Below are 25,904 nucleotides of genomic sequence, written 5' to 3' on the forward strand. Positions count from 1 at the left end.
TAGATTCCTGGAGTCATGCTAGGGCCTCCATTTTGGACCGGATGGTGCAGCGATCCGAACCTGGTTGCAGGGGACCTTTTCCACGCCAGCCACCTTTTGTACAGTAGAATTCCCCCCACCCACCCTGTCCCCCTCCTCCTCGTCCTCGGGACTCCAGGACGCCTGCCATTTGTCCATTCTGAAGCCTTACTTGATTAGGGGATTTGTCTTTAGAGGCCGCCCCCCGCCCCGGGGCTTTCCACGAGTTTGGGGCGTCCGCACTCCGCAGCTACCTTTCCAAGCAGGTGACTTGGAAGCCCCGTGAAAGACAGGACACTTGACCCCTGGTCGCCGGGTCCCCCACTAACCCCCCGGCCCGCGTCCCCTCCCCCGCCCGGGACCGCGTGCGCTCGCTGATGAGGTCATGCCCACTGCCGGGGAGCGTGTCTCCCGACTGGCGCGTCGCGCGGGCGGTCCCGGAGGACAATGCGGCCCCCCTGTCGTGACTAGGTGCCCCGCCCCCGCCCAGGCGCGGGCTGGGGAGCTCGCAGCCTCCGCAGCCCCCGCAACCCGGGCGCGGGGGAGCGCAGGCGGCGGGCCCGAGGCCACAAAAGGACTCCGCCGAGCGCACACCGCAGGCCAGCTCCTTCGGCCGGCGCGGGGGCGCTCCTGCCCCGCCCCTCGCCGTGCGCCCCCCCGCCCCGGGGGTGGGGTGGGGGCGGGGAGGAGGGGGGTGGGGCGGGAGCGAGGGCGGCGCCTGCGTGCTCCCCGGCCGCGAGCCCCGCCTCCCCGGCCCCGCGCGGCGCTCGCGGCTCTCTTGCGCGGCTGCGGCGCCGCCTGCACTCGGCCCGGAGGCGGGCTCCCTCTCAGGGCGGCGGGGCGCTCCCGCAGCGGGGACGACGCGCACCCGGCGGCCCGCCCGCCTCGGCCCCCGCCCTCGCAGCCTCGCGGCCTCCGCTGCGTCTCCCGCGCTCGGCCCGCGCCGCCGCTTTGTGCGGGGACATGGTGTAGCGCCGGCCGCCGGAGGAGGAGCCGCGCGCCGGCCGCCGTCCGCCGTCCGCCAGCCGCGTCCCCGCCCCCGGAGGAGAGGCCCCGGCTCGCGCCCCCCGCGTTCCCGGCCGCCGGGGAGCCGCGGGCCGCCGGCACCATGAGGTGAGGGCGCGGGCGGGGGCGGCGGGCCATTGTGCGGCGGGCGCCGCGACCCGGCGGAGGCCCCCACCCCCGGCGGGCGCCGCCCGGCCCCAGCGCTTCCGTCCCTTTGTCCCTCGGGCCTCGCTCCGCACCCGGCGCTGGGTCTCGTCGCGGCGCCGCCTGCCGTCCCCGGGGCCCTGCTCGGCCGGTCCCCTCCCCCGCCCGCGCGCCCGGCCCGGCCCGGGGATAGGGATGGGGAGGGGGTCGCGGGCCCTGGCGTGCGCGTTGCCGGGAGACGGGTATTGTTCCGGGCGGAGGTGAGGAGTCGTGCGCCTTCATCCCGGCTGGAACCGGGGGTGGGGGGGATGGGGAGGGCAGAAAAGTTTGGGAGCCCCGAGTGTGTGGTAGCGGGTGCCGGAGCGCGGTGGGCGCCGAGCACTGGAAGGTGACCGGTCGCCGGCGGGGCGGAGGCGCGGGCGCGGCGCGGGCCTGCGTCTGGAGGGCGCGTTGGGCTCCGGGGCGGCCGCGAGGCACTGCAGCGGCCGCTCCCCTCTCGCCGCCCGCGGGAGCCGCGGGGGCTGCGTGTCCCCCCGGCCCGCCCTGCTGGTGGTGACGCGCCGCGCTCTGTGCGCCCCGGCCCGCTCGGCGCCCGGAGCCCCGGGGGCTGGCGCAGGACTCTGGGCGGGCTGGCCTCCGGGCTTTGCCGCCGGGGGTCCCGCGGGGGGCTGCGCTCGGCCTCGAGGGGAGGTGGGCTCTCGCTGCCTTCGCCGCGGAGGCCCCTTTGTGCTCGAGATTAATGGCCAGGCGTTGCCAAGACCTTCATAACGCAGTACAATGAGATTTCAGCGGTAGAGCCTTGAGATTCCTTTGCTTTGGCGAGAAAATGTCATGTCATTGGGATTCTTTCTCAATTTAAGTAGTTTCCATTTTAAACGCTAGTTTTCTTTATTTTTTTTCCTATCCAGCTTGAACATTTTGCCATTTTTATTTTTAAATATGTTTTTGTGTGACATAACTGTGTTTTTCACTTCAGCTTACTGGGGATTTGAATTCTGTTTTCTCCGATTCCAAGTTACAAACGCTGATTTTCTTGGCCTTAAAAATGTGTTTAAAGCTTTTAAGGAAGTGACCCCTTTTCCTTAGTCATTCCACACAACTTATTTTCAAATGTAATGGATCATTTTAAAATGTAATTATGGCGTGCAGACCAGAAACAACATCTCTGAAAAATTCGGCCGGAAAAACTTGAACCATGGGTTTGAGCATTTTTTTTTTTTTTTTTTAAATCCGGATACTGATGTCCTTGAAAACGCAGGAACTAAAATAAAACATATGTAACGTTATATCTTCTAATAGCATGTATTGTTGATTTCTGTCTTAGAGACTCAATGCTGTAAGGAGTTTTGCAGACCAGAAGTTAGGAGGTGTCCCCCCCCCCCCATTTGGGTAAATTTATTTCAACATTGAGAAATGTAGAACAGCGAAAACGAGGGTATTTTAAAATAAAATCATAAAGCTTTTTGATTCAGAAGTTATGAACTAAAAAAAAAAAAAAAGTAAGTTCTGGGTATTCAATGAAGTTTGATCCCTGTCCTGTGTAGTTCTCTGTGTGTCACAGGTAAATTACCTGTTCACTTATAAGTTCCTTTTCTAATACAGAGTAACTTGTAAATTTCTAAACTTCCTGCTCTGTTCCTTACTGAATTTGGAGTGGGTACTTTCCAGTAGCATAAGAGCAAAACATGGATGGCCAGGTCTGAAAGGTTTGCTCAGGTAGTCCACAGCGATTCTTCGTAGGCGAATTCTGAATAATTGAAGAGCACAAAAGAGGATCAGCTTTTCACTTGGTAGGCATTGGATTGTTTGGTAGGTGGTTGGTGCAACTCCCCTGTGCACGTTCCTTATATCCCGGGGAAAGTAGTCTGCTTTGGTGTGGAAGTTAAAGGTTCTTGCGTCGGGTGCAAAAAGCTTTGGGATGTTTCAGTGCTTAAGAAAGGGCTCTTCAGGTTCTATTAATATTTGACTTCATCTCAGTGATGCTTTTAAGTACAGTAGGACATTAGTGTTATGGTATTAAATTGAGTCTTTTTATATTAAGAGGTACTTGATGGTTTAAAGTCTGTACAGAAATAAAGAACGGATGGGCAGGAATTTCCATGAAGTTGGTCAGAATTCCGAAGAGAGGATATGTTGCCATTTAAGTATTTGTGATAAGATCACTCTGATGACTTCAATTTCAGGAATAGCAGGCTGGCTGGGTGTAATATTCCTAGGCAGAAGGGGAGGGGATAATGCTTTACATTCCTGAGACCATCTTTAAAGCATTCTACACATGTGAAAAGCTCTATATAGAATTACTGGTTAATACTTTGTTTAAAGAACTTTCTCTAAAGAAATGAGAAAGTTTCTCAGACAATATGGTGAAAAGGAGGAGGCCCCCCAAACTGGTAATTTTGTTACCATAACTTCCAGCTTCTTGGTTCTATTATTTTTTGTTTGAGTAATATTTCAAAAGAATAAGATGATTTATGTTGGAGGTAGGTGTGTGTATATGTAGTAGTAATAGAGTGTAGGCCTTTTAAATGATTCCTTTTTTTTTTAACTAGTTGGTTACTCCAGATCTTTTTTTTTCCTTTTTTTTTTTTTTAAGATTTTTTTATTTCAGAGAGCACACAAGCAGAGAGGGGCAGAAGGAGAGGGAGAGAATCTTGCTTCCCACTGAGCACAGAGTGCAATTTAGGGCTGATCCCACCACCCTGAGATCATGACCTGAGCCAAAAACTCAAGAGTGGGAGGATGCTTAATGGCCTGAGCTGCCCAGGAGCCCCAAGATCTTTTTTTTACAGAAGGAGGAGCTTTCTGATGTAACACAACTGTACGTAGGCTAGTGGGTAAGAAGAGCCTGGAAGATTATTGCTTTGAGGTTTGTGGATCCGTCGTGTATGTAAATAGTCCACACTTCTACTCACTACTGTGTCACTTTCTCACCTTAGAAGGAAAAGGCGTGGTAGGGTTGTGAGGCTTCATCGAAGCCACTGGCTAGCTGGGGAACCTGCAGCTAATCACGTGATTTCACTGATCCATGTCTTAAAATATGTAAAAAGGGACGGTTATTGACGGGGTAGTGGAGGTCAGATGATCGTGGAAGGGAAGATGTTTGCATGCCGTGTAGCACGTACAGTAATGTTGCTTCTCTTTTTTCGGGGCTCGGCTCTTAGACTAGTTATGTAAAACTTTGGGGTAGTCTGCTTTACCTTTCTGGGCCTCTTCTGGTTCCAGGATGGTAAGTAGGTTACATTTTGCTTATCTTCTCCAGGTAGTGGCTCTCTTGTTGATCGGCACATAAATGCATTTCTGGGCTTGGCGGTAAAGAGTGCTTGATGTCCTCACCCTCGGGGTTGCTTTGGGAGGTCGTGGTCCCAGAGAGTGGCGGTGGGAGGGTTTCCTGGAATGCTCCTTATTTGATCACCTGATCCAGTCCAGCCTTCTTTCTCAGGAAACTGATCTTTTACCATTTCCTTCCTGTGTGGATATTTAGAACCTTCGGGATACTTGTTAATATTTTTTGTTACTTTGCTTTATGGTAATAATAAGCTTCATGCACATTTTAGAGTGTCAGTTGATCAGGGCTCAGAAGATTTGCTCGTGAATGGAGCAAACTTGTAAAAATGGACATACCCTGTTTTTTCACAGGATTGTTGTGTCGAGTGTCAAGTGGGATGTCCGGGAACCGATGCAGATACAAGTGCCTCTGTTCTCGCTGGTCTTCACTTACACTGTAGCTGTTCGGTGTCTGACTTTCCCACAGAAGTTTATTTTAGGGGCAGCAGCCAAATTTGCATTTTTGGGGGAATGCCAGGGCTCCTTATGTAGGCATGGGTTTGTGTTTTAGATGTTTATTAAGTATATAAATCTTGGTAACAGTTTGGATTCACGGAGAAGATTTACTGACGTTTGCAGTGTTCCAGGGTTCTGGTACATTGCTCGCCTAGTGGAATAGGCAGAATAACCAGGCGGACCCCGTTTAGCTGGTCTAGAAGAAATGACATCCCAGTCTGATGGTTTTGGTTCCTTACCCTCCACACAGCTTAAATCTGGGGTGATTGTGTAACTTGTAATCCAGTCTTTATCATGGATGTGAGAAGGATTTGGGGAAACGTGATTTCGATTTTTATGTGGTCGTGGGAGAGGAAGAGAAGTAACCCTTCTCTGTGTTGCTTAAATCACAACACCCCCCCCCCCGCCCCCCCAATGATGAATGGGATTGAGTGTGAGTAAAAGTTAAAGGAGAGCGTCTGAGATGAGCTGTACCTCAGTAGGTGGTTCCCCAAGTAAAGGCTTGGGAAGCTTTCTGGAGTAAAAAGCAAGAATGGAATTCTTTGTCAACCATCTGGGGTGTAGTTCCAGATTTATCTACCCACCCCCCTCCCCAGCCATTCCCCTGTGTTCCCATATATTCTGTATATATTTTTTGCTTTTGCATTTATCACATTGTTTTACAAATAATGGATTTTTCTGTCCTGTTTCATTGTAAGCCCCTTGAGGGCAGGGATTGCATTTTTATGTTTATGGTAATGGTAAAATACCTGGCAAATGGAGGGTGCTCATGTCAGTGTTTGGCTTTGGCCCAGGTTTTCTTTTCCAGAATCTGTTCCCTGGCAGTAACAAGCACCATTTTTGGAGCACCTTTAACATTCTTTAAGCTGGACTGGGTACTAGAGGGTACATTCTGGTATTTGGCATGTAATCAATGTCAATTTAATTAAAACAAAAGCCAGTATCTGGACCACAAGATTGGGTGTAGAGTTTGTCTCTTACTCAGACACAAATGGAAATGGCAAAAAGAGTGTGACTCTGCTTTGTCCAGCTCCAAAGCTCTTTGGAGGATACCAGGATCCTGCCCTGTCTCATTGCATTCTGAATTAATAGAAGGCGGGTCTTTCTGTTTGCCAGTCTCTGATGTGGGACTTGTAACTGTTTTGAGCAAAACGCTTTTTTTCTGTGTCTCTTGGGTTAGCTTGTTTCTGTTCCACTTAGTGCCTCCTTTGTTTTGATTCTCACCAGTGCTTAAAATGCCGGTAATTGCTTAGTTTCTGATACAAAGAAGATGTATTTCTCAGCTCAGGCTGCCATAACAAACAATAGCGTAGACTGGGTGGCTCGAACCTCAACTTAACTTTCTCAACCTTCTGGATGCTGGATGTCTGAGATCAGGGTGCTGGTGTGGTCTGGCTCTGGGAGGGCTCCCACTACCTCCTGGCAACTGCCCACTACTGCCTTCTTGTGGTGTCACCCTGTGTGGAGACTTAGAGACAGACAGAGATCTCTTCTCTTCCTGTAAGGTCACCAGTCCTATGGATTTAGGGCCCACCCTACGACCTCATTTAATCTTAATTATCTCCTAAAAGTCTTGTCTCCAAATATAGTCACATCAGGGGTTAGGGCTTCCGCCTACGAATTTGGGGTGGGGCACAATTCAGTCTGTAGCAGAAGGTGCCCACCTTTTTTTTTTTTTTTTTTTTTGTCTTTGATAAGACTTTGATGGAAGAAGCTAATTTCTATAATGTTTAGGCAGTCTGTAGATATGTTTTAAGTAACTCTACATGTAAGTGTTCTTTGCTAAAGAAAATAAATGAGGGATGTGGTTTATGCAGGAGACATCGTATGTTCTAGAAATTTCTGTATATGGGGAAGCTTCTGTTTTATAATGATTCTAATAAATTTAATTAACATGCAGCTTTTCCAAACAATCATTTTGATGTGAAGCCGTGTCCATATATCTAAGTTTACAGCTGGGCACGGCAGTGGGTTAAGGGGACAGGCCTTGAGGTCAGTCTGAATTTGGGTTCTGTTTTGACATTTACCAGTTTGTTCGTTTTGGAGTAGGTTCTAGTTTGAGATTTGAATTTCTTCTGTAAGATGGAGATGCTTTCTGCATTATAGAGTTGTTGGCAAAATTAAATCAGAAATTATAGAAAACCCTGGCATGGCACTTGGCACATGAAATGGACTTGAGAGGAGGGAATCCCTTATTTCCATGAAAGTCTGCCGTCTCCTCAGTTTGTGGTAACCATGTGAGGAACCCTGTAAAATGGGACAGCTGCGTTAGGACACAGCTCGGCGGGTCCCTTACAAAGTGAAACTTGGAGTTACGCTTCCAGGTGTGGATACCAGAGAAGCGAAAGCCTTCATGCACACAGGAGCAAGTCCACGGATGTTCATGGTGGCCGCGTCCAGAGGAGTCACACAGTGGGGACAGCCCAGGTGGGCCCTGACTGTGCCGACTTGGTAGGGAAGAAGATTCGAGATCTGCAGAGCACAGGTGGCATCAGATGAAGAGCCCTTTAGGTCAGATCACAGGGGAGCGCGGGCTGCAGTGAGGGGCTCTTTCTGTGGCTCCCACTTGTGACCGTCTGCTCAGACCTGAGTCCTGAGATGGCCCTCCCCCTCCTCTCACACCAGCGTCCCGAGCAACTTGGGACAGTTCAGTTTTTAACAGTTTCAACAATTCATGAATCTGAAGTTTTAATTTAAAAACTTGGGTTATTTTTATGACTTTGTAATCTCTTTAATCATTCGTATGTGTAGTATTTTGAGGGAATGAACCAATTACTGTTGTCCTGATAAATGCCTGGTCAGTGTTGTGTTATGTTTTAGTGACTTTTTTCCTTGCGTTATAAACTGCCAGTACAGGTTTTATGTAGATTTTAGAAGATATGGAAAGTTTAAAGATGTTAATAACTCAAACCCAGACCATCCAGAATTTTGCTGTTTTGATTTGTAGCTTTTTAGGCTTTTTGTAATGCACATATGCTGCCGTAAATGTGCTTGTGTGTGTATGTCTATGTTTTAAGTAAAGGTGAAATTATACTACATTATATGGTTTGTAATTGGCACCTTTCTATGTAATCCTTGTCACTAAATACCAAGCTCTGTAATTTTAAGTGACTGCACAGTATTTTTTCACTATGCTTTGGATGACCTTAATCTACTTAATTTATATCTTAGGGGGTGGACTTTCAGATTTTTTTCATTATTTTTGTTATTATGAAACTGCCATAAGCATCTTTGGATATATGTCTTTGTGTACATGTTCGATATTTTGTACTTGTACATCTACTTGTATTTTGTGATAAATTCCTAGTAGTAGAATCAGCAGGATTTTTTTCGTTTCTCTTGCTTTTTTTTATTAGTAGGTCCTGGGAGGTCGACCTGTGTGTTTGCAGCTGCTTCTCCTTGATACTGCTTAAGTATAGGCCACTGTTACCTCATGTGAACATTTATTTTTAATTTTTAAAAAAAGATTTTATTTATTTGTTTATTTGTCAGAGAGAGAAAGCGCGTGTGCACAAGCAGGGGGCACAGCAGGCAGAGGGAGAAGCAGGCTCCCCACAGAGGAAGGATCCCATGTGGGGCTCCATCCCAGGACCCTGAGATCATGACCTGAGCCGAAGGCAGATGCTCAACTGACTGAGCCACCCAGGCTTCCCAAGATTTTATTTATAAGTGGATCTTGGTACCCAGTGCAGGGTTCAAACTTAAAATCCCAAGATCAGGAGTCAGGTTCCTCCAAGTGATCTAGCCAGGCACCTGTCACGGGAACATTTAGTGTCTCCCTGTTTCCATTCTCATTCCCCCCTTTTCCATGCAGCAGTTGGAATAATCTTAAAAGTGGCCACCAACTATTGTTAATCCTTGCTAAAGCCTTTGGTGGCATCTTCATACTCTTAGAACGAAACCCAAATTATTAAGGTCCTGGTTCATCTGTGTTCCTAGATCCCAGCACTGGCCTCTATAAGTACACAATAAATATGTGAGTGAATGATAAGTGAGGTCAATTTACAAGGCCAAAGGGAATTTTATTACTTTTACCAGATTAGCAACACACATGAGAGTTCCAGTTAACTGACCTTCTGGTCAACTTAGGGCATTATCCACACCCAATGTGGGGCGGATCTCCTGACCCTGAGATCAGGCGGTGCACACTCCACTGTCCAAGCCAGCCAGGCACCCTTCTGTGTTTTGATTTGCATTTCCTTGATTACTAGGAGAATCGGACATTTCCTCATGTGATTATGGAACAGCTCTGTTTTTGTGCAAGTTGTCTGTCGGTCCACTTTGTTTTCTCCGTGGGATATTCAGTCCTTCTTGCAGTGATTTATTATGTGGTTAACAAGTAGCCCTTCGTCATGCAGGTAGATCAGTTGCCTGGTAGACCATGTGTGAGCTGGCTGGGTGTGCCTGCTGCTGGTGTCCCTGGACTCGCCCGTGTGGTCTCATCCCTTGGCTGGGCTCCTGTGGTGCGTCTGTCTCTCACCTAGAAGTGGCCATCGTAGTGCGCGAGCTCTCATCAGACCTCTGCCGACAACCTGTTTCCCAGCCTCCTGCGCAGAAGCCAGGCACATGCTCAAGCCCAGAGTTACGGGGGGGCGGGGTGGGGGGAGACACGGACTCGTCACCTTGTCTTTGAGTTTTGTTTGTTTTGGTGTAGAAGCGCAACCATTTCGTGTCACAGCTATATGTCCTTACCTTGATCGTTTCTGCCGCCTTCAGCCGAAAGCTGTATGTGTACGCCCCTGTGTTTTCTTTTCCTTTGGTGGTTCCGTTTATGCTTCAGTGTAAGCCACCTGCAGTTTCTTGTGGTGTCAGGTGGGAGACGTTAGGTTGGCCTCGAGCTAAATAGCGAGTGTTTGGTCACCTGTCAGTATCCTTTGTTGACTAACCCATCCTTTCACGTTGGTTTAAAATGCCATGTCTGTGGGGGCACCTGGGTGGCTCAGTGGGTTAAAGCCTCTGCCTTCAGCTCAGGTCGTGATCCCAGGGTCCTGGGATCGAGCCCCGTATCGGGCTCTCTGCTCAGTGGGGAGCCTGCTTCCTCCTCTCTCTCTCTGCCTGCCTCTCTGCCTACTTGTGATCTCTCTCTCTGTCAAATAAATAAAAATCTTAAAAAAAAAATTAAAAAATAAAATGCCATGTCTGTGTGTCCTGGGTTTCCATAAATACTGGCTTCTGGATCTGGACTCATTAATTATTAAATTCTGTGCTGTTTCCTCACAGTTCAGTGACTCTAAGTTTATAATATGTTTTAATGTCTAAGAAGTGAAGTTACTGTTCCTTTTTCTTAGGATTTTCAGAACTTTATTTACTTTTCCATTTAGTGCATTCTTCTAGATTAGTTGTGGAATTATTTTGTCAGTTACAACAAAAATGAAATAAAAAGAATAGGTAAGGACGCCTGGGTGGCTTAGTTGGTAAAGTGGCGGCCTTCAGCTCAGGTCATGATCCCAGCGGCGTGGGATCGAGTCCCACATCGGGCTCCTTGCTCGGCGGGGAGCCTGCTTCTCCCTCTGCCCCTGGCTGCCTCTGCCTGCCTGTGCTCGCTCGCTCTCTCTCCCTCTCGCTCTCTGACAAATAAATAAATAAAATCTTAAAAAAAAAATAAAAAGAAAAGGTATATCCCTAACCCTGTTGGGGTTTTGGTTTGAATTGTGTTAAGGTAATGGACTAATAATGGGTAAAGGACAGAATTGACCCTTTGATAATATGAAGTTTTCCGTTCTTCTGTTTCCGTATTCAGACTTCTCACATCATCTCTAGGAAGGTGCAGCATCACATAGTTTCTAGTTCAGTAGGTTTGATGCGCTACCTTTAAAAAAACTTCTATATTTAGAAGTTAAACTTTCAGCTCATTTACACTGCTAGTACATCTGTTCTCATGTTTGCTTTTCTTAATTTTACTTAAAATATATGTGCTTGTATTTAAACATAAGGTCTGGGATTTTAAAGAAGTTTTTCCTTTGCTAAGAACTTAATTCCAAAGTCAGAATTTATATTCTACGGTTTTCTTAGATTTTGAAATCTAACCTCTAATGGTTATTGGGTACTCATTGCCTGAAATGCTTTACCTATTTCTTGTTTGATATTCCTCCAGTAAGTTTTTTTTTTTTTTTTAACATTTTATTTATTTATTTGAGAGAGATCTACAGAGATAGCAAGTGAGAGCAGGAGCTGGGAGGAGAGGGTCAAGCAGTCTCCCTGCCAAGCAGGACCATGGTGGGATCATGACCTGAGCCAAAGGCAGCCGCGTAACGACTGAGCCACCCAGGTGCCCCTCCTCCAATTACTTACAAAGTAGTAGGAGCTGTTGTTACTGAGTCAGATGAGGACTCTGAGCCACAGAGGGCTACGGCGACTTGCCCAGGGTCACCTGCTAGTAACCGGTGGAGTAGGGGGTCCCGGCCCGGCAGGCTGGTTCTAGAGCTCACGTTCTCAACCAGTGTGCCCAGGGGCCTCTCTGTCCTGGTTAACTTGTGCGGACTGAAGTGTATATTTAAGTTTTCTAAAATGTTGATGTGTGAGGAATGATTTGTTTTCTCCGTGATCTCATTGTATAAGGGTGCTTTATTTTCTGCAGGTAACTGGTCCGAGACAGGGCTGTGTGGAAGGGGCAGGCCTAGACTGAGCGACACTTCAGCGATAGCCAGGGTGGGGAGAAAAGGCTTCATTTGTTTGGCTTTAATCCTGAACAACGAAACAAAATTATGAAAACATTCATGCTGTGGTTGTAACTGTGTTAAATTCTTAGAGGAACAAGAATGAGGCAAGTGCTAGTTCTTGTTTTTACATAATTTTTCTTTAAAAATTGTAAGATAGGATGGAGCTATACCCCTCCTGTTGTGATAGATTTTTCCAGTATAATCCCACAGAAGGTCATTTCACCCAAATACTCCAGGGCTCCACTAGTAAGGCCCGGGGTTTACCTCAGTTTCCAGTTATTTCCTTTTAACCTCCTGTTACCTCATCTCTCTTAGCTTTCTCCAGTTATTCTTTGCTTGTAACTGTTAAAATGCTTTCAGCGGCAAGTAACAGACTGAACGTATTTAAACGTCCACGTTTACCGACCTGTAGTTGGGTCCAGAGACCGAGCTGGCGTCAGGCCCACGGCAGCGCAGGCGCACTGGTGTTTTGGAGCTCCGCCCCACGCTGGCCTCAAGTTCAGACCCTGTGGTTCTCAGAGATAGGAGGGTCATCTCCAGTGTCCCCTTTTCTCCCCTGAAGGTGTAATCCACCTACTGCTGAATGTGCTCGTTAACAGACGTACATGCAGCTTGGTGGGTCTGTACTGTGTGTGCACGCCTCTGTAGCCACCAGCTGGGTCCGCATACAGAGCACCCTTCCCACTCGTTAAGTTCTTCCAGGTTCCTGCCCTGTTAGGGTCCCTCTCAGATTGTCATTTCTGTGGCTCTGCCACTGGTTGGAAACGTGCTCCTCGTTTGGAGTGGCTTCACGAGGCTCGCACTTGCACGTCCTACGTGGCTCGCGTTGCTTTGTCACTGAAGCCTGTGCCTGTCACCGAGAGACCAGTGGGGCGGAGGGGAAACCGACCGACAGAGCCAGTGCCACCGGGCACAGATAGCTGATAGGGACCGAGTTTCAAAACGGTTAGTTCATTAGTGGATGTTTCTGTGTTAGGGTTCCTTTTGTGTTTTGGGGCAACCTGGCATCTTCTTGGAGTCCGGCAATGCATCCTATCGGGACCCCTGGACCTATTTTGCCCTGTATTATGTTTTCATAGACATGTCCTTCTGGATTCGCTGTTGTGTGGCTCTGTTGTCCCATCCAGTCTGCTGTCTCTGCGGTAGTCAGCCCTTTCTGCGGTTCCCTTGTGGTCAGCTCCTCTCCTGAGTAACACACTTCAGTGGCCTCCTTCCACTGTTAGAATTAAGACTGAACTGGTCATGGTCTAGGGGCACGATTCCTGCATGATTCTTCTTGCTGTGTGATTCCAAAATTAGTGATGTGGCCCAGTAAGATAAATCCTCAGAAACCACTTTAAAAAGGTAAAGATGTGCATAGACATGATGCATTCTCTTGTGCTTATAGTTTCGTGGGGGAGTAGCCATTAATCGCTTTTCACAAGCTTTGAGGCGTGGTATGTGGTATCCTGAGGGTAGAGACCATTTCATATATTTGTGTTTGCTTTCTTTCAAAATGTCATCTGCAAATAATACTTCAAAATTTTCTCTTGTAGTCTTTTTTACTTAAGGGAGAACAACAGGATTATTTTGTGTTGGTTTAGTGTTTTGTGATACCTGTTATTTTGTTCAAATCATCAACTTTAAGGAAACTCTCTCCGTCATCTTTTTATATTCCTCTGGATGTGGAAGTTTTTCAAGGTGTTTTCATTTTGGGAAGAGATAGTTAAGTTTAACAGAATCCTCTTTGGCTTCAAAGCCTTTCTGCTCTTTACCAGCTGTGAGATCTTCCCTTGGCTGTCCAGGTCTCAGATCCTTTCTGTGCAAAATGGGATTAACGGTCCATTGCCTTGTTTTGCAGTTCGCTGTGGTGCATTTACAGGATTTATGGATTTGGTGTGTTCTAGTTACTCTTTTCTTTGTGTTGCACCCTTACTTTTATTTTAATAAGTACAGGCTTCTGACTGTTCCTTGGCCTTTTTTCTTTGAATGTGAATGACTTCTGTTTTTAGGCACTCTAGGAGCAAGGAACCAGTTAAACTCTTAGAGAACCTATATATTTTTTTTTAAAGATTTTATTTGACAGACAGATATCACAAGTAGGCAGAGAGGCAGGCAGAGAGAGAGAGGGGGATGCAGGCTCCCTGCTGAGCAGAGACACTCCCTTCCCCCATCATGACCTGAGCCAAAGGCAGAGGCTTTAACTCACTGAGCCACCCAGGCGCCTCGAGAACCTATATTTTAAAATGATGTTTAAAATGTGTTAAGAGGAATCTTCAAATTGAAAAACAAAGCCCCGAACTGTAGAGCCATCGTCTGCATCGTGGGGAATCAGCCTCCCATTTCTCCCATCAACTTTCGGATCTCCCCGACTTTCCCGTCCTTGTGCTTGGGCGCTGTGTGGCCCCACACTTGCTCCTGAGACCCTTGACCTGTCCCCGTGGCACTCAGGACGGACGTCTCCACCTGGCCCTTTGGCACCTTCATGAGCCTTCCGCCTGGCCAGTCTTTCAGGATGGTCTGTCTGTGGTTCCCCGAAGGTGCCCATGGGATTTTGGTCTTGTTTCTTCTGTTCTGTCTTCCTGAAAGTTGCTTTGGTGCCCACTTTTGTCTCTCGCTTCAGCTTTCTCTTTACTTTATGTCTTTAGTGATCACTCCCTTCTTGGGCTGATAGCATCTCTTCACCTTCCAGAGCATTTGGTACTACTCCAGGCGTAAGTTTTCCCTCAAAAAATTAAAGGTAAGCTTTTACTCAGGTGCATTTCCCTAAGCACTTTGTAACATGCTGGGCATCATCAGGGACTTCTAATAACTTTTAAAAAATAAACTTAAAAACTAAAGTCATGATTATTGATTGTTTTAGGCCTTCCCATTTTAATTCTCTAGCTGAATCCTGCGATTTTTCAACAGTATTAAGATAGTACTTTGAACAATTTTGAGTTAAATACAGTATGTTTTTATACCCTTATAATCAAGTTATGCAGAAAGGTATGATTAAGTGACAAAGTGAAGGTATCATGGTGTAATATTGGGATAAGAAATTTCCATATGTAAATGTTAATATATTTATGTAGTATAAGGACGACACATCAAGTCTATTTTTTCCTGCCTGGAAACCTTATTCAAATAGGTATCCTATCACCCAATTAGCAGTTCTGTTTCCTTTTAACTGATTAATTGGTGCAGTTCTATTTGAATCTGCACAAAGTACTAAAATCAGAAACTGATTCGGTAACGTTTTTATACAGATCACGGGTGCGGTTGTGAAGCAAAGCAGTTTACTTTTTGCGAGCTCCAGATGTATTCTTTCCCTTTGCTGGTGGATGTTTGGAGTTGAGGCATGGTGATGCGGGCTGGTACGTCTGAACTTTGTAAGGCGGGCTGGAAACTCAGATGAGTGGATCTTGCATCTCAAATTTGTAGGGCAGGCCAGTAGGTTGGAAACTCGGGATTTTTATGTTACAGTCTTGAGCCAGAATTCCTTCCTTGCTTCTTCCAGCTTTGGGTGTTTGCTGGCAGTCCTTGGCATTTCTTGGTTTATATAAATGCATCAGTCAGCTTCTGCTTCTGTGGGCATATGACCACCTTTCCTTGTGTGTCTCTGTCTTCGTGTGGTGTTTTCCTCTTTTAAGGAGACTGGTCCTATTGGATTAAAGGCCTGACCTACCTCAGTGTAACCTCATTGTAACTGATTACATCTGTAATGACCCTGTTTTCAAGTAAGGTTCTGAGGTACAGGGGTGGGGGGGGTGGGAGGGTCGGGAGGTAAGGGAGGTGGGGGGGTGGGTGTTAGGATTTCAACATCATTTCCTGTCTGAGTTTCCCACTATGGTATGGGCCACAACTTTGGTCTCCTTCATCTCTCCCTTTGATCAGCTAACTGCCCAAGATGACAGATTTGGGGGGATGCATGCATACGCACACGTTAAATAGAAACACTTGCAAAACATCCATAAGGGCTACCAGAAATAAATTCAGCAAAATTGCTGGGCATAAGATCAACACACAAATCAGTTGTGTTTCTGTATACCAGCAGTGAACAGTCTGAAAAAGGACATAAGAGTACCGCTCTATTTATAGTACTATGTAAAAGAATAAAATACCTAGGAATAAATTTAAGCAAGAAAGTGAAAGACTTTTATATTAAAAATTATAAAATATTACTGAAAGAAATTGAAGGTCTAATTAAATGAACAGAGCTCTGTGCATGGATTAAAGACTTAATAATGTTAAGATGACAGTACTACAGTCATCTACACGTTCAGTATAATCTGTCAAAATCCCAATGGCAGTTTTTTTTTTGCAGAAATAGAGAAGCCCACCCTAAATTCAGATGGCCACCCTAAATTCAGATGGAATTTCAAGGGATCCAGAGTAGTAAAAGCAATCTTGAAAAAGAATAGAGCTGGAGGACTCCCACTTGCTGATTGAGAACTTCCCCCAGAGCTGCAGTGATCCCAGCAGTGCGGTTCCAGTGTGGATACAGCCCTGTAGGCCATTGGAGCTAGACGGAGCATCTGGAAATGAAATTTGCACATTTGTGTCAGTTGACTTTTGGTAAGGGTGCCATTCAATGGGGAATGGATAATCTCTTCAACAGATGATGCTGGGAAAACTGGGTATTTCTAGTCATTTTGATAGAAAGTATTTTTACCTCCACTGTGAATCCCAACCTCTCAATCAGGCTTTATTGATGTTCGGGGCAAGATAATTCTGTGTTGTGGGGGCTGTCCAGGCTGCTGCCCGTAGATGCCAATTACTCACCCCAACCGTCCCTCAGTGGCCTCCAGTGGCCACAGCCAAAGATGTCTCCAGACAGCCTCAAATGTTGCATGTCGGAAAAGTCCCCTCAGTCGAGAACTATTACTCTAAATTCTGTAATATCAGGAATTACTGTACAATTTTGAAAAGTTAAAAAAAAGCTTAATGTTTAAAATATTTAAATGTTTTGTTTAAGTGAGAAAAGGTGATTTTTGTGCTGTTCCCTATTTTTATTACAAAAGACACATCTGTTAGCTTGGTAACATCACCACAATTTGTAAATAGTGTTTCAGAAAGAAAATCTGTCCTGAAATCAGTTGAAAAAAATCCCATTTCTAAGTTAGGAACTCCATGAAGATGAAAAAAATCAACTTTTGAATTTTAAAACAAGTGAAATGAAAAAAAAAAAAACCATTGAAAGAAATTATTATACCTCATTGTTAGTTCATGCAAGTATTTAATTAGCTCATTGTTTTAAAAGATATTTTCATGATGAACTTTTGTGTCCCAAAGACTTGATGAGTTTTCCTCACTGATCTGGCAGCTCGATACAGGCCAGGCACAGGGCACGAATTCCTGGCTAGAGGTCACAGTATCTCCAAGGTGAACCTTTGCTCACGCTGGGTACAAACCAAGGGGGGCAGCCACTGACATATGACAACTTTTAATATTCCCTCCTTCTGTAAAATATGTCAATCTGTGATATGTAAAAGCTATTACTTGTACATTTAAGGTCAGGCCAGGCGACTTGCTAGGTGCTTCCAGTGAATCACTTTATATAATGGATTAGGATAAGCCATGAGATTGGTGTGGTCACTTACCTTGGAGGAATCCTGGGTTTAGTCACGTGGTTGGTGAATGACAGCTGAGATTCAAATCAGAGTCCTGCCTAATTTCAAAGACTTTGCTCCTTAGACTTTATACGGCCCGTAATTCTTTTACTTTCTAGTGCTGCTGCTCCGATTTGAGGTCCAACCTTAAGATCACATCCTGTGCTGTCTCTGCTCTCCTCTCAGTTTGTACAGGAAGGAAGTGATGGGCAATGTAAGGAGGGGGGCAGATTTTGTAAGTCTTTGAAGGACAGGGTAAAGGGATGATACTGATGGGCGGTGAAGGGCACAGCCGCCTGCAGTGGGGGGATTAGCCTCGGCGATGCTCTGGCTGGAGAGAGACAGAGACAGCGCGTGAGTGAGCATGGCCAGCAAGCCGCGGAGCCTAGACCCGAACCTGGGAGTGGTTCATTTCATTTCCAAAGTACACCAAAGGGTGTACTTTACCCTAGGTCTTCAAAATGATTTGAACTTTTCTGGTAGATTAATGACTTCCCATTTGTGGGCTCTGAGGGCAGCTGTAAGATTATTTTGCAGAGTACTTATATACCTGTGTGCACCAAGCTTTGCCTGTGATCCTAAGCTGCCAGCCTTCAATTCGCATGCATCATATTTCAAGTAAATATGTACATGCCGTTAAGGTATTATACAGATTAATTTCAAAGATAGTAAATTCAAAGTGCTTTTATATGTATTTTATTATTTTTTTTAGAAAGAGAGAGAGTGAGGGGCAGAGGGAGAGAGAATCTTGAGAAGACTCCCTGCTGAGTGCGGAGTGGGGACACGGGGACATGGGGCTCGATCCCACGACCTAGAGACATGACCTGAACTGAAATCAAGAGGCGGTCACTTAACTGACTGAGCCACCCAGGGCAGGGGTCCTCCCAAAGTGCTTTTCAATCAATTTTCTCAGTCAGTGTACATTAAAAGTACAAGTCATGACTTTAAAATGGCCTTCTCATCTTCGAAAAGTTTGAGAGCCACTCTGTAAGTTTATTTTATCTGGTATTTAATCTGTTTATTAGGTGGAGTGTGGCAACCGTTTCACAAAAGAAATGGGGAAATCCCAAAACAATGAACGTATTTAAAGCCATGGCAAGAATAATGACAAGCTTTTATGTTTTGGTCTTTAGATGAAGCAGAATTCTGTCGAAAAAAAGTTTTATGAAATGTTACTAATTACCTGTATAGGTAATAAGGTAATACATACAAATACTTCAAATAACATTTTAAATCAGGAAAAATTTAAGTTGTTAGGAAATTACAGCCCTCACTCATAAATTACGATTTTTAGAAAACAAAATGAAACACTCAAATTCCTTCTTTTAAATTATGAAACAAAAGATGCATGGGTATGTTATTACCTAGGATTTTTTAAAATAAGATTTTTATTTATTTATTTGACACAGAGAGAGAGATCACAAGTAGTCAGAGAGGCAGGCAGAGAGAAAGGAGGAAGCAGGCTTCCCGCCGAGCAGAGAGCCCGATCTGGGGCTGGATCCCAGGATCCTGAGATCATGATATGAGTGAAGGCAGAGGCTTAACCCACTGAGCCACCCAGGCATCCTGGATTTTTTTTTTTTTTTAAACCAATTCTTGCAAATGATGCATTTCAAAGAAATGTGTCCCCTGGGCAGTGGTTTTTTCCTTGTACATAGGGAACCTGCAGAGTAAAGGCATCTCAGTTGCTCTCAAGATATAAATGGGCTGGGACTTGGGCCTGTGTTTCTGTGGTTTTAGACTTTCTACCATTAGGCTGTGGGTGTTGGCGGTAGTCTCTGCCTGACAGTGTTTGCATCCCTCCTCAGCTGTGACAGGGTTAACTGTGGCTTGGCAAGTGGAGAAAAGGAGTTCTGTGCTGTTTCCAGCCTGTGGGCCCTCGTTGCCAGGCAACAAGCATTGTCAGTCAGTACAGGGTATCGGAAATTGGTATTCTGTGTCCCTTCGCACCACATGCTCATTTTGTAATGGGAGAGAAGTGGTTTTGGGCTATTTTGCAAGGTTTCTTTTTAAAACAGACGTTTAAAGATGATTCTCCTTGCTTTTTATAATTGGTTACTTTAAAGGCCTGGGAGGTCTTTCTGTTCTTACATATAAGTTACACTGAGATGCTGTGTTCAAAGAAAGGGTTTTATATTTTTGTTTTGTATTGTATTTGTTTATTTGTTTTGTTACTGTTTACTCAAAAACGAGTACATTTTTGCTGGAAAATTCAAGTGAAGTAATTGGAACATCAGAGCTTTATTTGTTTCTTTTGAAGTATGGGTCCAGAAGTTGATGTCAGAAGGGCTTGCTTGATAAAGATTTTTTTTTTTAATATTTTATTTATTTAACAGAGAGAGAGATCACAAGTAGGCAGAGAGGCAGGCAGAGAGAGAGGGGGATGCGGGCTCCCCCCCTCTCTCCTCCTCCAGGGACAGGCTGTGCGGCCAGTTAGTGACCTAGGCCAGGCCGACTTCCACGTGCTTCTGATAAACTGACTCATTTAATCTTCATGACAAACCTAAACGGTGCTTTTGCTCTGCTCCAAGAGAGCACACATTGTGTGAGGCAGAGCAGGATGCGCAGCCCGCCGGCTGGAGTCGGGATTTGGTCCCGGGAGTCCAGACCCATGCGCTCAGCTGCCACGAGACGGCGCCCTCTCTTTGAATCACTTTCTTTTCTGTGCAGTGGTTAAGAGTGATGATCTTTTCAAAACTACCCCCCCCCCCAAAAAAAGCTACATAATTTTTTCAAGTAAATTTAGTATCTTTTGCCAGCATTTTGGACTGTTATTGCATTTAGTTTGGCTATAAATCGTGTATGTCATGAATTTTAAAAGGATGCAGTTTATGTTCTTTTCTATTATGGCAAATTGTGTATAAAATTATAAATGTTACGGCTAATTACATGTCCAGGATTTAGTGCCCTTTTCCGGCCTGTTTCTGGGCCACTTCCCATGCTGTTCCTTCTGGGAGAGTGCGCAGAATGCACGGTGTTTTCTGGTAGCCTAACACACATGTATATAGGGAGGTAGGTTGTTAGGAGGGAATTCTGATGTGATGCATCCAAAGTCTGAAGCCCTTCAGCATTGGATCTTCTGCTTCTGAGTGTTTTCTGAGTTCATGTTCCTCTTCTTCATGGAGAACCTTTTGATGCTCATATTGCAATCTTGAATGAGGAGCAGTAGGCTGGAGTGAGGCAGGAGAGGGCAGTGCCCGGGGTCCTTGGAGCTTTCTGTTAATGCAAGAGATGATGGATTTTCTTTCTGCTAGGGACCACATCTCTATTCCCATTTTTTTTTTCTTAAAATAGAGATTTACTTATTTATTTTAGAGGGGTGGGGAGGGGCAGAGGGAGATAGAGAATCCCAAGCAGGCTCCACCCCAGTGAAAGTCTGATACGGGGCTCAATCCCATAAGCCCGAGATCATTACCTGAACCGAAATCAGGAGTCAGATGCCCACCCAGGTGCTTCTCTACTCCCATTCTTTAGCTAAAGAACCCACTCTTACCTCTGACTCTCTCCCTCCCCCTGTGAATATTCTGGCACATCTTCTGCCTTGAGACTCCTCGGCCTGAATCCCCCCTAATTTGTATGTACCATCCTGATCAACCAGATTGGCTCTACAGTTTACTTCCATTTCTCTTCACTGTTCACCATCTTAAAAAAAAAAAAAATCCTCCCTTTAATTTTGTGCATTCATGTACACATTTGATTATGAGCTCTGCATATTTTGTTCATTTGAAGTTTTGCATTTTCTATGCTTCTAAAAAACTCAATTTTATTACTTGCATATTTCACTGTAATTTACCTGTTTCCTTTTAAATGGCTATTTACATGGTTTAAAGTGATTCTCTATAGTGAATAATGCTTTTATGGACTCAAAGGGTTTTTTCCTCCTAATTGCAGCTAATTCCTTAAGATAGATTTCCAGAAATAGTATTAGATCTCCAAATAAATAGAAACCGTTTTAAAAGCTCTTGAATCACAGTGCCAAATGCTTTCCAGAAGCGTTGTGCCAGTTTTCATGGCAGCCTGCAAATATACAGAGTGTCCATTTCACGGCAAGCGGCGGCGGCAGAGAATGTTTTGATGTTGACCTTTAAATCTACAAGAATTGACTCATGGCTCCACTGGGCGTTTATCCTGAATCACACCTAGACTCTAAAGGTGGTGGGATTGCGTTTGGGAGGAGGAAGGCCTGGTTACCCCCCTCTCCTCTGGCTCTCTTTAAGTTCTGTGGTGATGCATTTGCTGCCCAGGTAAGCGCTCATTTACTGTTGTGCCCTTTTGGATGCGTGAAGCAACGGACTCTTTCTGCTTTCATTGCTTTGATAAGTTGGAGGGTGTGGGACAAAGTAGTGAGTCTTTGGAAATGCCATTCCCTTGGAAGCTGGGGGCAGGAATAGGTTTGGCTGTCTCCTTCCCCCTGCCATTGGGTTCTGTACAGTCAGCATACGCATCCCAAACGAGGTTCAGGAGCCACCGGTCCAGGGGGTGCTTCTGGGATGTAGCCTGAGTTACTGTTGCTTCTCTAGCTAGAAAATCATTAGCAACTCTGGAGGTCAAGTGGCTTTTCTCAGAAAGGTTGTTACAGGGGGCGCCTGGGTGGCTCAGTGGGTTAAAGCCTCTGCCTTCAGCTCAGGTCATAATCCCAGGGTCCTGGGATCGAGCCCCACATCGGTCTCTCTGCTTAGCAGAGAGCCTGCTTTCTCCTCTCTCTCTCTCTGCCTGCCTCTCTGCCTATTTGTGATCTCTGTCTGTCAAATAAATAAAATCTAAAAAAAAAAAAGAAAAAAAGTTTGTTACAGGATTCCCAACTCTCATGTGCTGAGAAGAATGTTTTCTCTGAGGAGAGGAGGCTGAGGGACTCCTGGTCACCCCGGGCTTTGTCACCGCATCCAGCACAGTCAGCCCTCCTGGCCTTGAGCCACTTGGACTTAAGGGACTTGAAGCTCTTGATTCTCTCTTTATCACACTGGCTGCATCCCTGGGTCCTTCCCTCCTCTGTCTTTCTCTTCTTCCTGTCAGACTTGCATTCCTCCCAGTTTTTCTTTATGCCCTGTGTGCTGCTGCTTCCCAGATTTAAACTTCAGGCTCCCTGTCTCTCGTGAGCTCTAGACAGTCATCTGAGAGCTTAATTCATTTGTGTATCTAACAGGCACCTTTGATACCACATGTCCAAATCCACGTGTGCAGTATGTTCCTACAAAATGACACTGAGAAATGGGTCTTGCAATGACAGCGTTTTCTTAGAGTCCTAACTAAAACAATAACATAAAGGGCTGAATTATTAAGGCAAATGCCTTCCATTTTGTTTGGTAAGCTTTAGACCCATCATTTTCTTCTAGTGGGAAGGTTTGCCTGCATCCTCCTGAATGACTGAGTCCAAAAGTTCTTGCTCAGGACACAGGACACTTACTTGTGGGAGCTCTCATGTGTCCCCGTGCCTGCAGACACTGCTCCCGGTTCTCAGGTTTGTATTTTTCACATCAGCTGACGAAAAAGAATCTGGGCGGTTTGCAGGGTGGACGAGCTTCTGGCTTGGGAGTGCACTGTTAGTGCCCTTGTACGGAGTGTGGGGTGCACTGATTGACTGTGACTGTAAAAATGAGGGGGAAATAGAAGAGATGAAATATTAATAACACAGTCGATACAAATCCAGAAGTCACTAGGTATTCCTAAGCAGTGTTCTTCCGTCTCAGTGGGACTCCGCCCTAGTTATACGTAAGCTGTCTCTATATGGTAGGCAAGATTATTTCGTTGAAACTGTTGGAAATTCAAGTCAGCTGAGGAAGTACACCTCTTCCAGAATCAGAGCTGCCTTTGGACCTCAGGGATGAGAAGAATATGAGCAGTTTTGGTTGACCAGGAGTTACTCTGGGCGCCCCTGAAAACTCATTTTTACATTAAGACTGTTGCTTGGCTCTTGCCCACTCCACCATTGGGGTGGGTCATGTAGGACAGTAGGGATGCTTGGACCTGGTGTCTGAGTGTTCTATATCCACGTTGTTGACCACGGCACTCCACCATCAGGTGTCAGAGCAGGGGAGAAGCCACTTCACATCCCACCTACTTGGTGATTCAGGATGTACACGCCACGTAAGATTTGTGGCCTGCGGAGAACTGACCCCATGCCAGGTGTCATAAGAACCAGGATCCCAGGTATGTCCCCTTCAGGGGATCTTTAAGCTTCTTCACCTTGCAGTTGAGACCGGATGTGGCAAACAGAGCACCCTTTTGTTGTCAAGGACAGATTGCTCAATTGCCACTAAATTACAAAGCTTTTAGCTTTTATTTTATTTTTTTTTTTAAAGATTTTATTTATTTGAGAGGGAGAGAATGAGAGTTTGAGCTTGAGAGGGGGAAGGACAGAGGGAGAAGCAGACTCCCTGCTGAGCAGGGAACCTGATGTGGGTCTCCATCCTGGGACTCCAGGATCATGACCTGAGCTGAAGGCAGTTGCCCAATGGACTGAGCCACTTAGGCTCCCCAGCTTTTAGCTTTTAAAGTCTCTCATCTCTTCCAAGAGATTTGTTAATGAGTCATTGTACTTTGGATTTATAGATGAAATTACGGGGTTTTGATTGCTTGATAAAAAGACATGTTGGATGTTTCCTTTCTTTCCTTACTCACCAGGTTAATACAGATGTTTTTTAGAATAGCTACCCAGCACAAAAAGGTTACCCTTTAATCTGAGAACCCTTGGAGAAGTATCTTATTAATATTTAGCAAAGCAAAAAAAAAAAAAAAAATTGGGAAAAACATTTTAGAAAACAAATGAAAAGGACTAATTTACTAATTATAGGATAAAATACAAAAAAAAATGGGGCAATAGAAGAGAGAAGTGAAGCACAAGAAGCATATGTCCCTAAACAAACAAAAAACCTGCCACCTCTTTGTTTTATGTTGGCCCTTTCTCTAAGCCTATTTTTTGGATTTTTTTTCCCCTGAGATTTCTTAAATCCATGGGAAGAACTCTAATGCCTTGAAAGTTCTTGACTGCTTTTCTTCTGGGTTTTAGTGTAATCCCGAATCTCTGCAGTACGAAAGTTCCACTTCTAATGCCTTAACTTCCAAGTTTTTTTTTGCTCCGAGTAGAGAAGGCTTCTGTGCACCGGGTGGTGTGTGGAGGTGGGTGGGTGGGGAGGGGAGTTTCTTTAGAAGCATATCTTTCTTTTTTTCAGGTTCGTCCTTTCTTCCTTTTGAAATTCAGTCTTTGACTTTATGGAGCAGATTCCTGTTTGGACCCCCTCCTTCCAACCTTTTCTGTAGTTACATGTTTGAGGTTTGGGTTAATGACATTGTGCAGCAGTTTCTCAGGCATACCCCTGAGACATTTTAACCGCTTCATTAATGTACGCTTTATATACAGTGTACAGTTTGATAAGTTTTGACATGTATGTGCCCATGAAACCATCAGCACAGCAAGCTAGGGAACATATCCATCACCCTCAATTTAAAATTAGAAGCACTGTCAAAATTTGGAATATAGGAAAGAGAACGACGTTCCCTATAAACCCTACACTTAAGATGCATGAATGCATGAGCTTCGGTATCTCTTTGATTTAACACGGTATCATTAACGCTTTTCCATATTGTTACATAACGCTTTTCCATATTGTTACATGGTCTTAATAAGATTTTTTAAAGATTATTATTATTTTTTTTTATTTGACAGACAGATCACAAGTAGGCAGAGAGAGATAGGAGGAGGCAGGCTCCCTGCTGAGCAGAGAGCCCGATGTGGGACTCGATCCCAGGACCCTGAGATCATGACCTGAGCCGAAGGCAGAGGGTTTAACCACTGAGCCACCCAGGCGCCCCTTAATAAGACTTTTTAAAGAGTTGATCGATGACACATTAAAAACACCCTCTCTATGCGTCTAACATGATAGTACACAGAATGTTTCATGTTGGGGGTAGAAACAGTTTCAGCTGCATTTCAAGCCTTTCCTACAAGGAGGGGGGTCTACAAGGAGGGGGGTCGGAGGAGACTTGGGAGAGCATGAGCCGGTCTGAATGATCCCTGTCCACCAGACCAAATGCTGCTGTCCCCTTGCGCTGTGGGAGTAGTTTAGGAAGAGAGAACACACATATCGCAGAGAGCTTATATTTGGACATGCTAAGTGACAACGAAGCTGGGGGCTGAAGTATGTGCTCAGGTGGTGGGATGTGTTCTGTTGTTGGAGGCTCCTGTGCTATATGGGAGAAGTCTGAATTCAAAATAACTTAGTAAAAACCACTGAGGGTTTTGGTGGGTGGTGTGATAGGATCCTCATGGTGTGTGTGTAAAGTAACCTCAGTGTTGAGGAGGTAGACCATTTAATTACGCATGCGTGCACCGCTGTTTTCCCCAGCTTTATGGAGAAACGCTGTTGACAACGTAGGGAAGTTTAAGTGTGTATCGTGCAGATTTGATCCGTGTACGTTGTGAAAACCTCACCACCTCCATACCCTCACATAATCCCCTTTTTCTTTATGGCTAGAACATTTAAGACGCCCTGTCTTAACAACATCCGACTCATCGAAGGAAGTCACCGCGCTGTAGACTGACCAGAACTGAGCTCACAGTCGTGTAGCCCCTCCCCCCCCCCGCCCCGACCGCCTCTCCCCCTCCAGCGCCTGGCACCCCCTCTAGTATATTTCTATGGGTTTGGCCTTCTTAGGTGCCACGTGCAAGTGAGAGCGTGCAGTGTTCGTCTCTCTGTCCGCCTGACTAACCCGTGGTGCCCCGAGGCTGAGA

At 45.6% G+C, this 25,904-nt stretch overlaps 1 protein-coding gene across 11 annotated transcripts in view; it reads left to right on the top strand.

Moving 5' to 3' along the window:
* Window positions 1–437: 437 nt before the first annotated feature.
* ENAH (ENAH actin regulator) overlaps window positions 438–25,904 on the top strand; it is a 134,932-nt gene continuing 109,465 nt past the window's right edge. For 10 of the 11 annotated variants that reach the window (XM_047704444.1, XM_047704447.1, XM_047704451.1 and 7 more), the window contains exon 1: window positions 438–1,131. In XM_047704444.1, the coding sequence (XP_047560400.1) occupies window positions 1,127–1,131 (5 nt within the window). In that variant the 5' untranslated portion in view covers window positions 438–1,126. The other variant, XM_047704445.1, reaches the window with a different exon arrangement.

This window comes from Lutra lutra, chromosome 15 (assembly GCF_902655055.1).
Source record: "Lutra lutra chromosome 15, mLutLut1.2, whole genome shotgun sequence".
In the NCBI taxonomy this organism is placed as follows: Eukaryota; Metazoa; Chordata; class Mammalia; order Carnivora; family Mustelidae; genus Lutra; species Lutra lutra.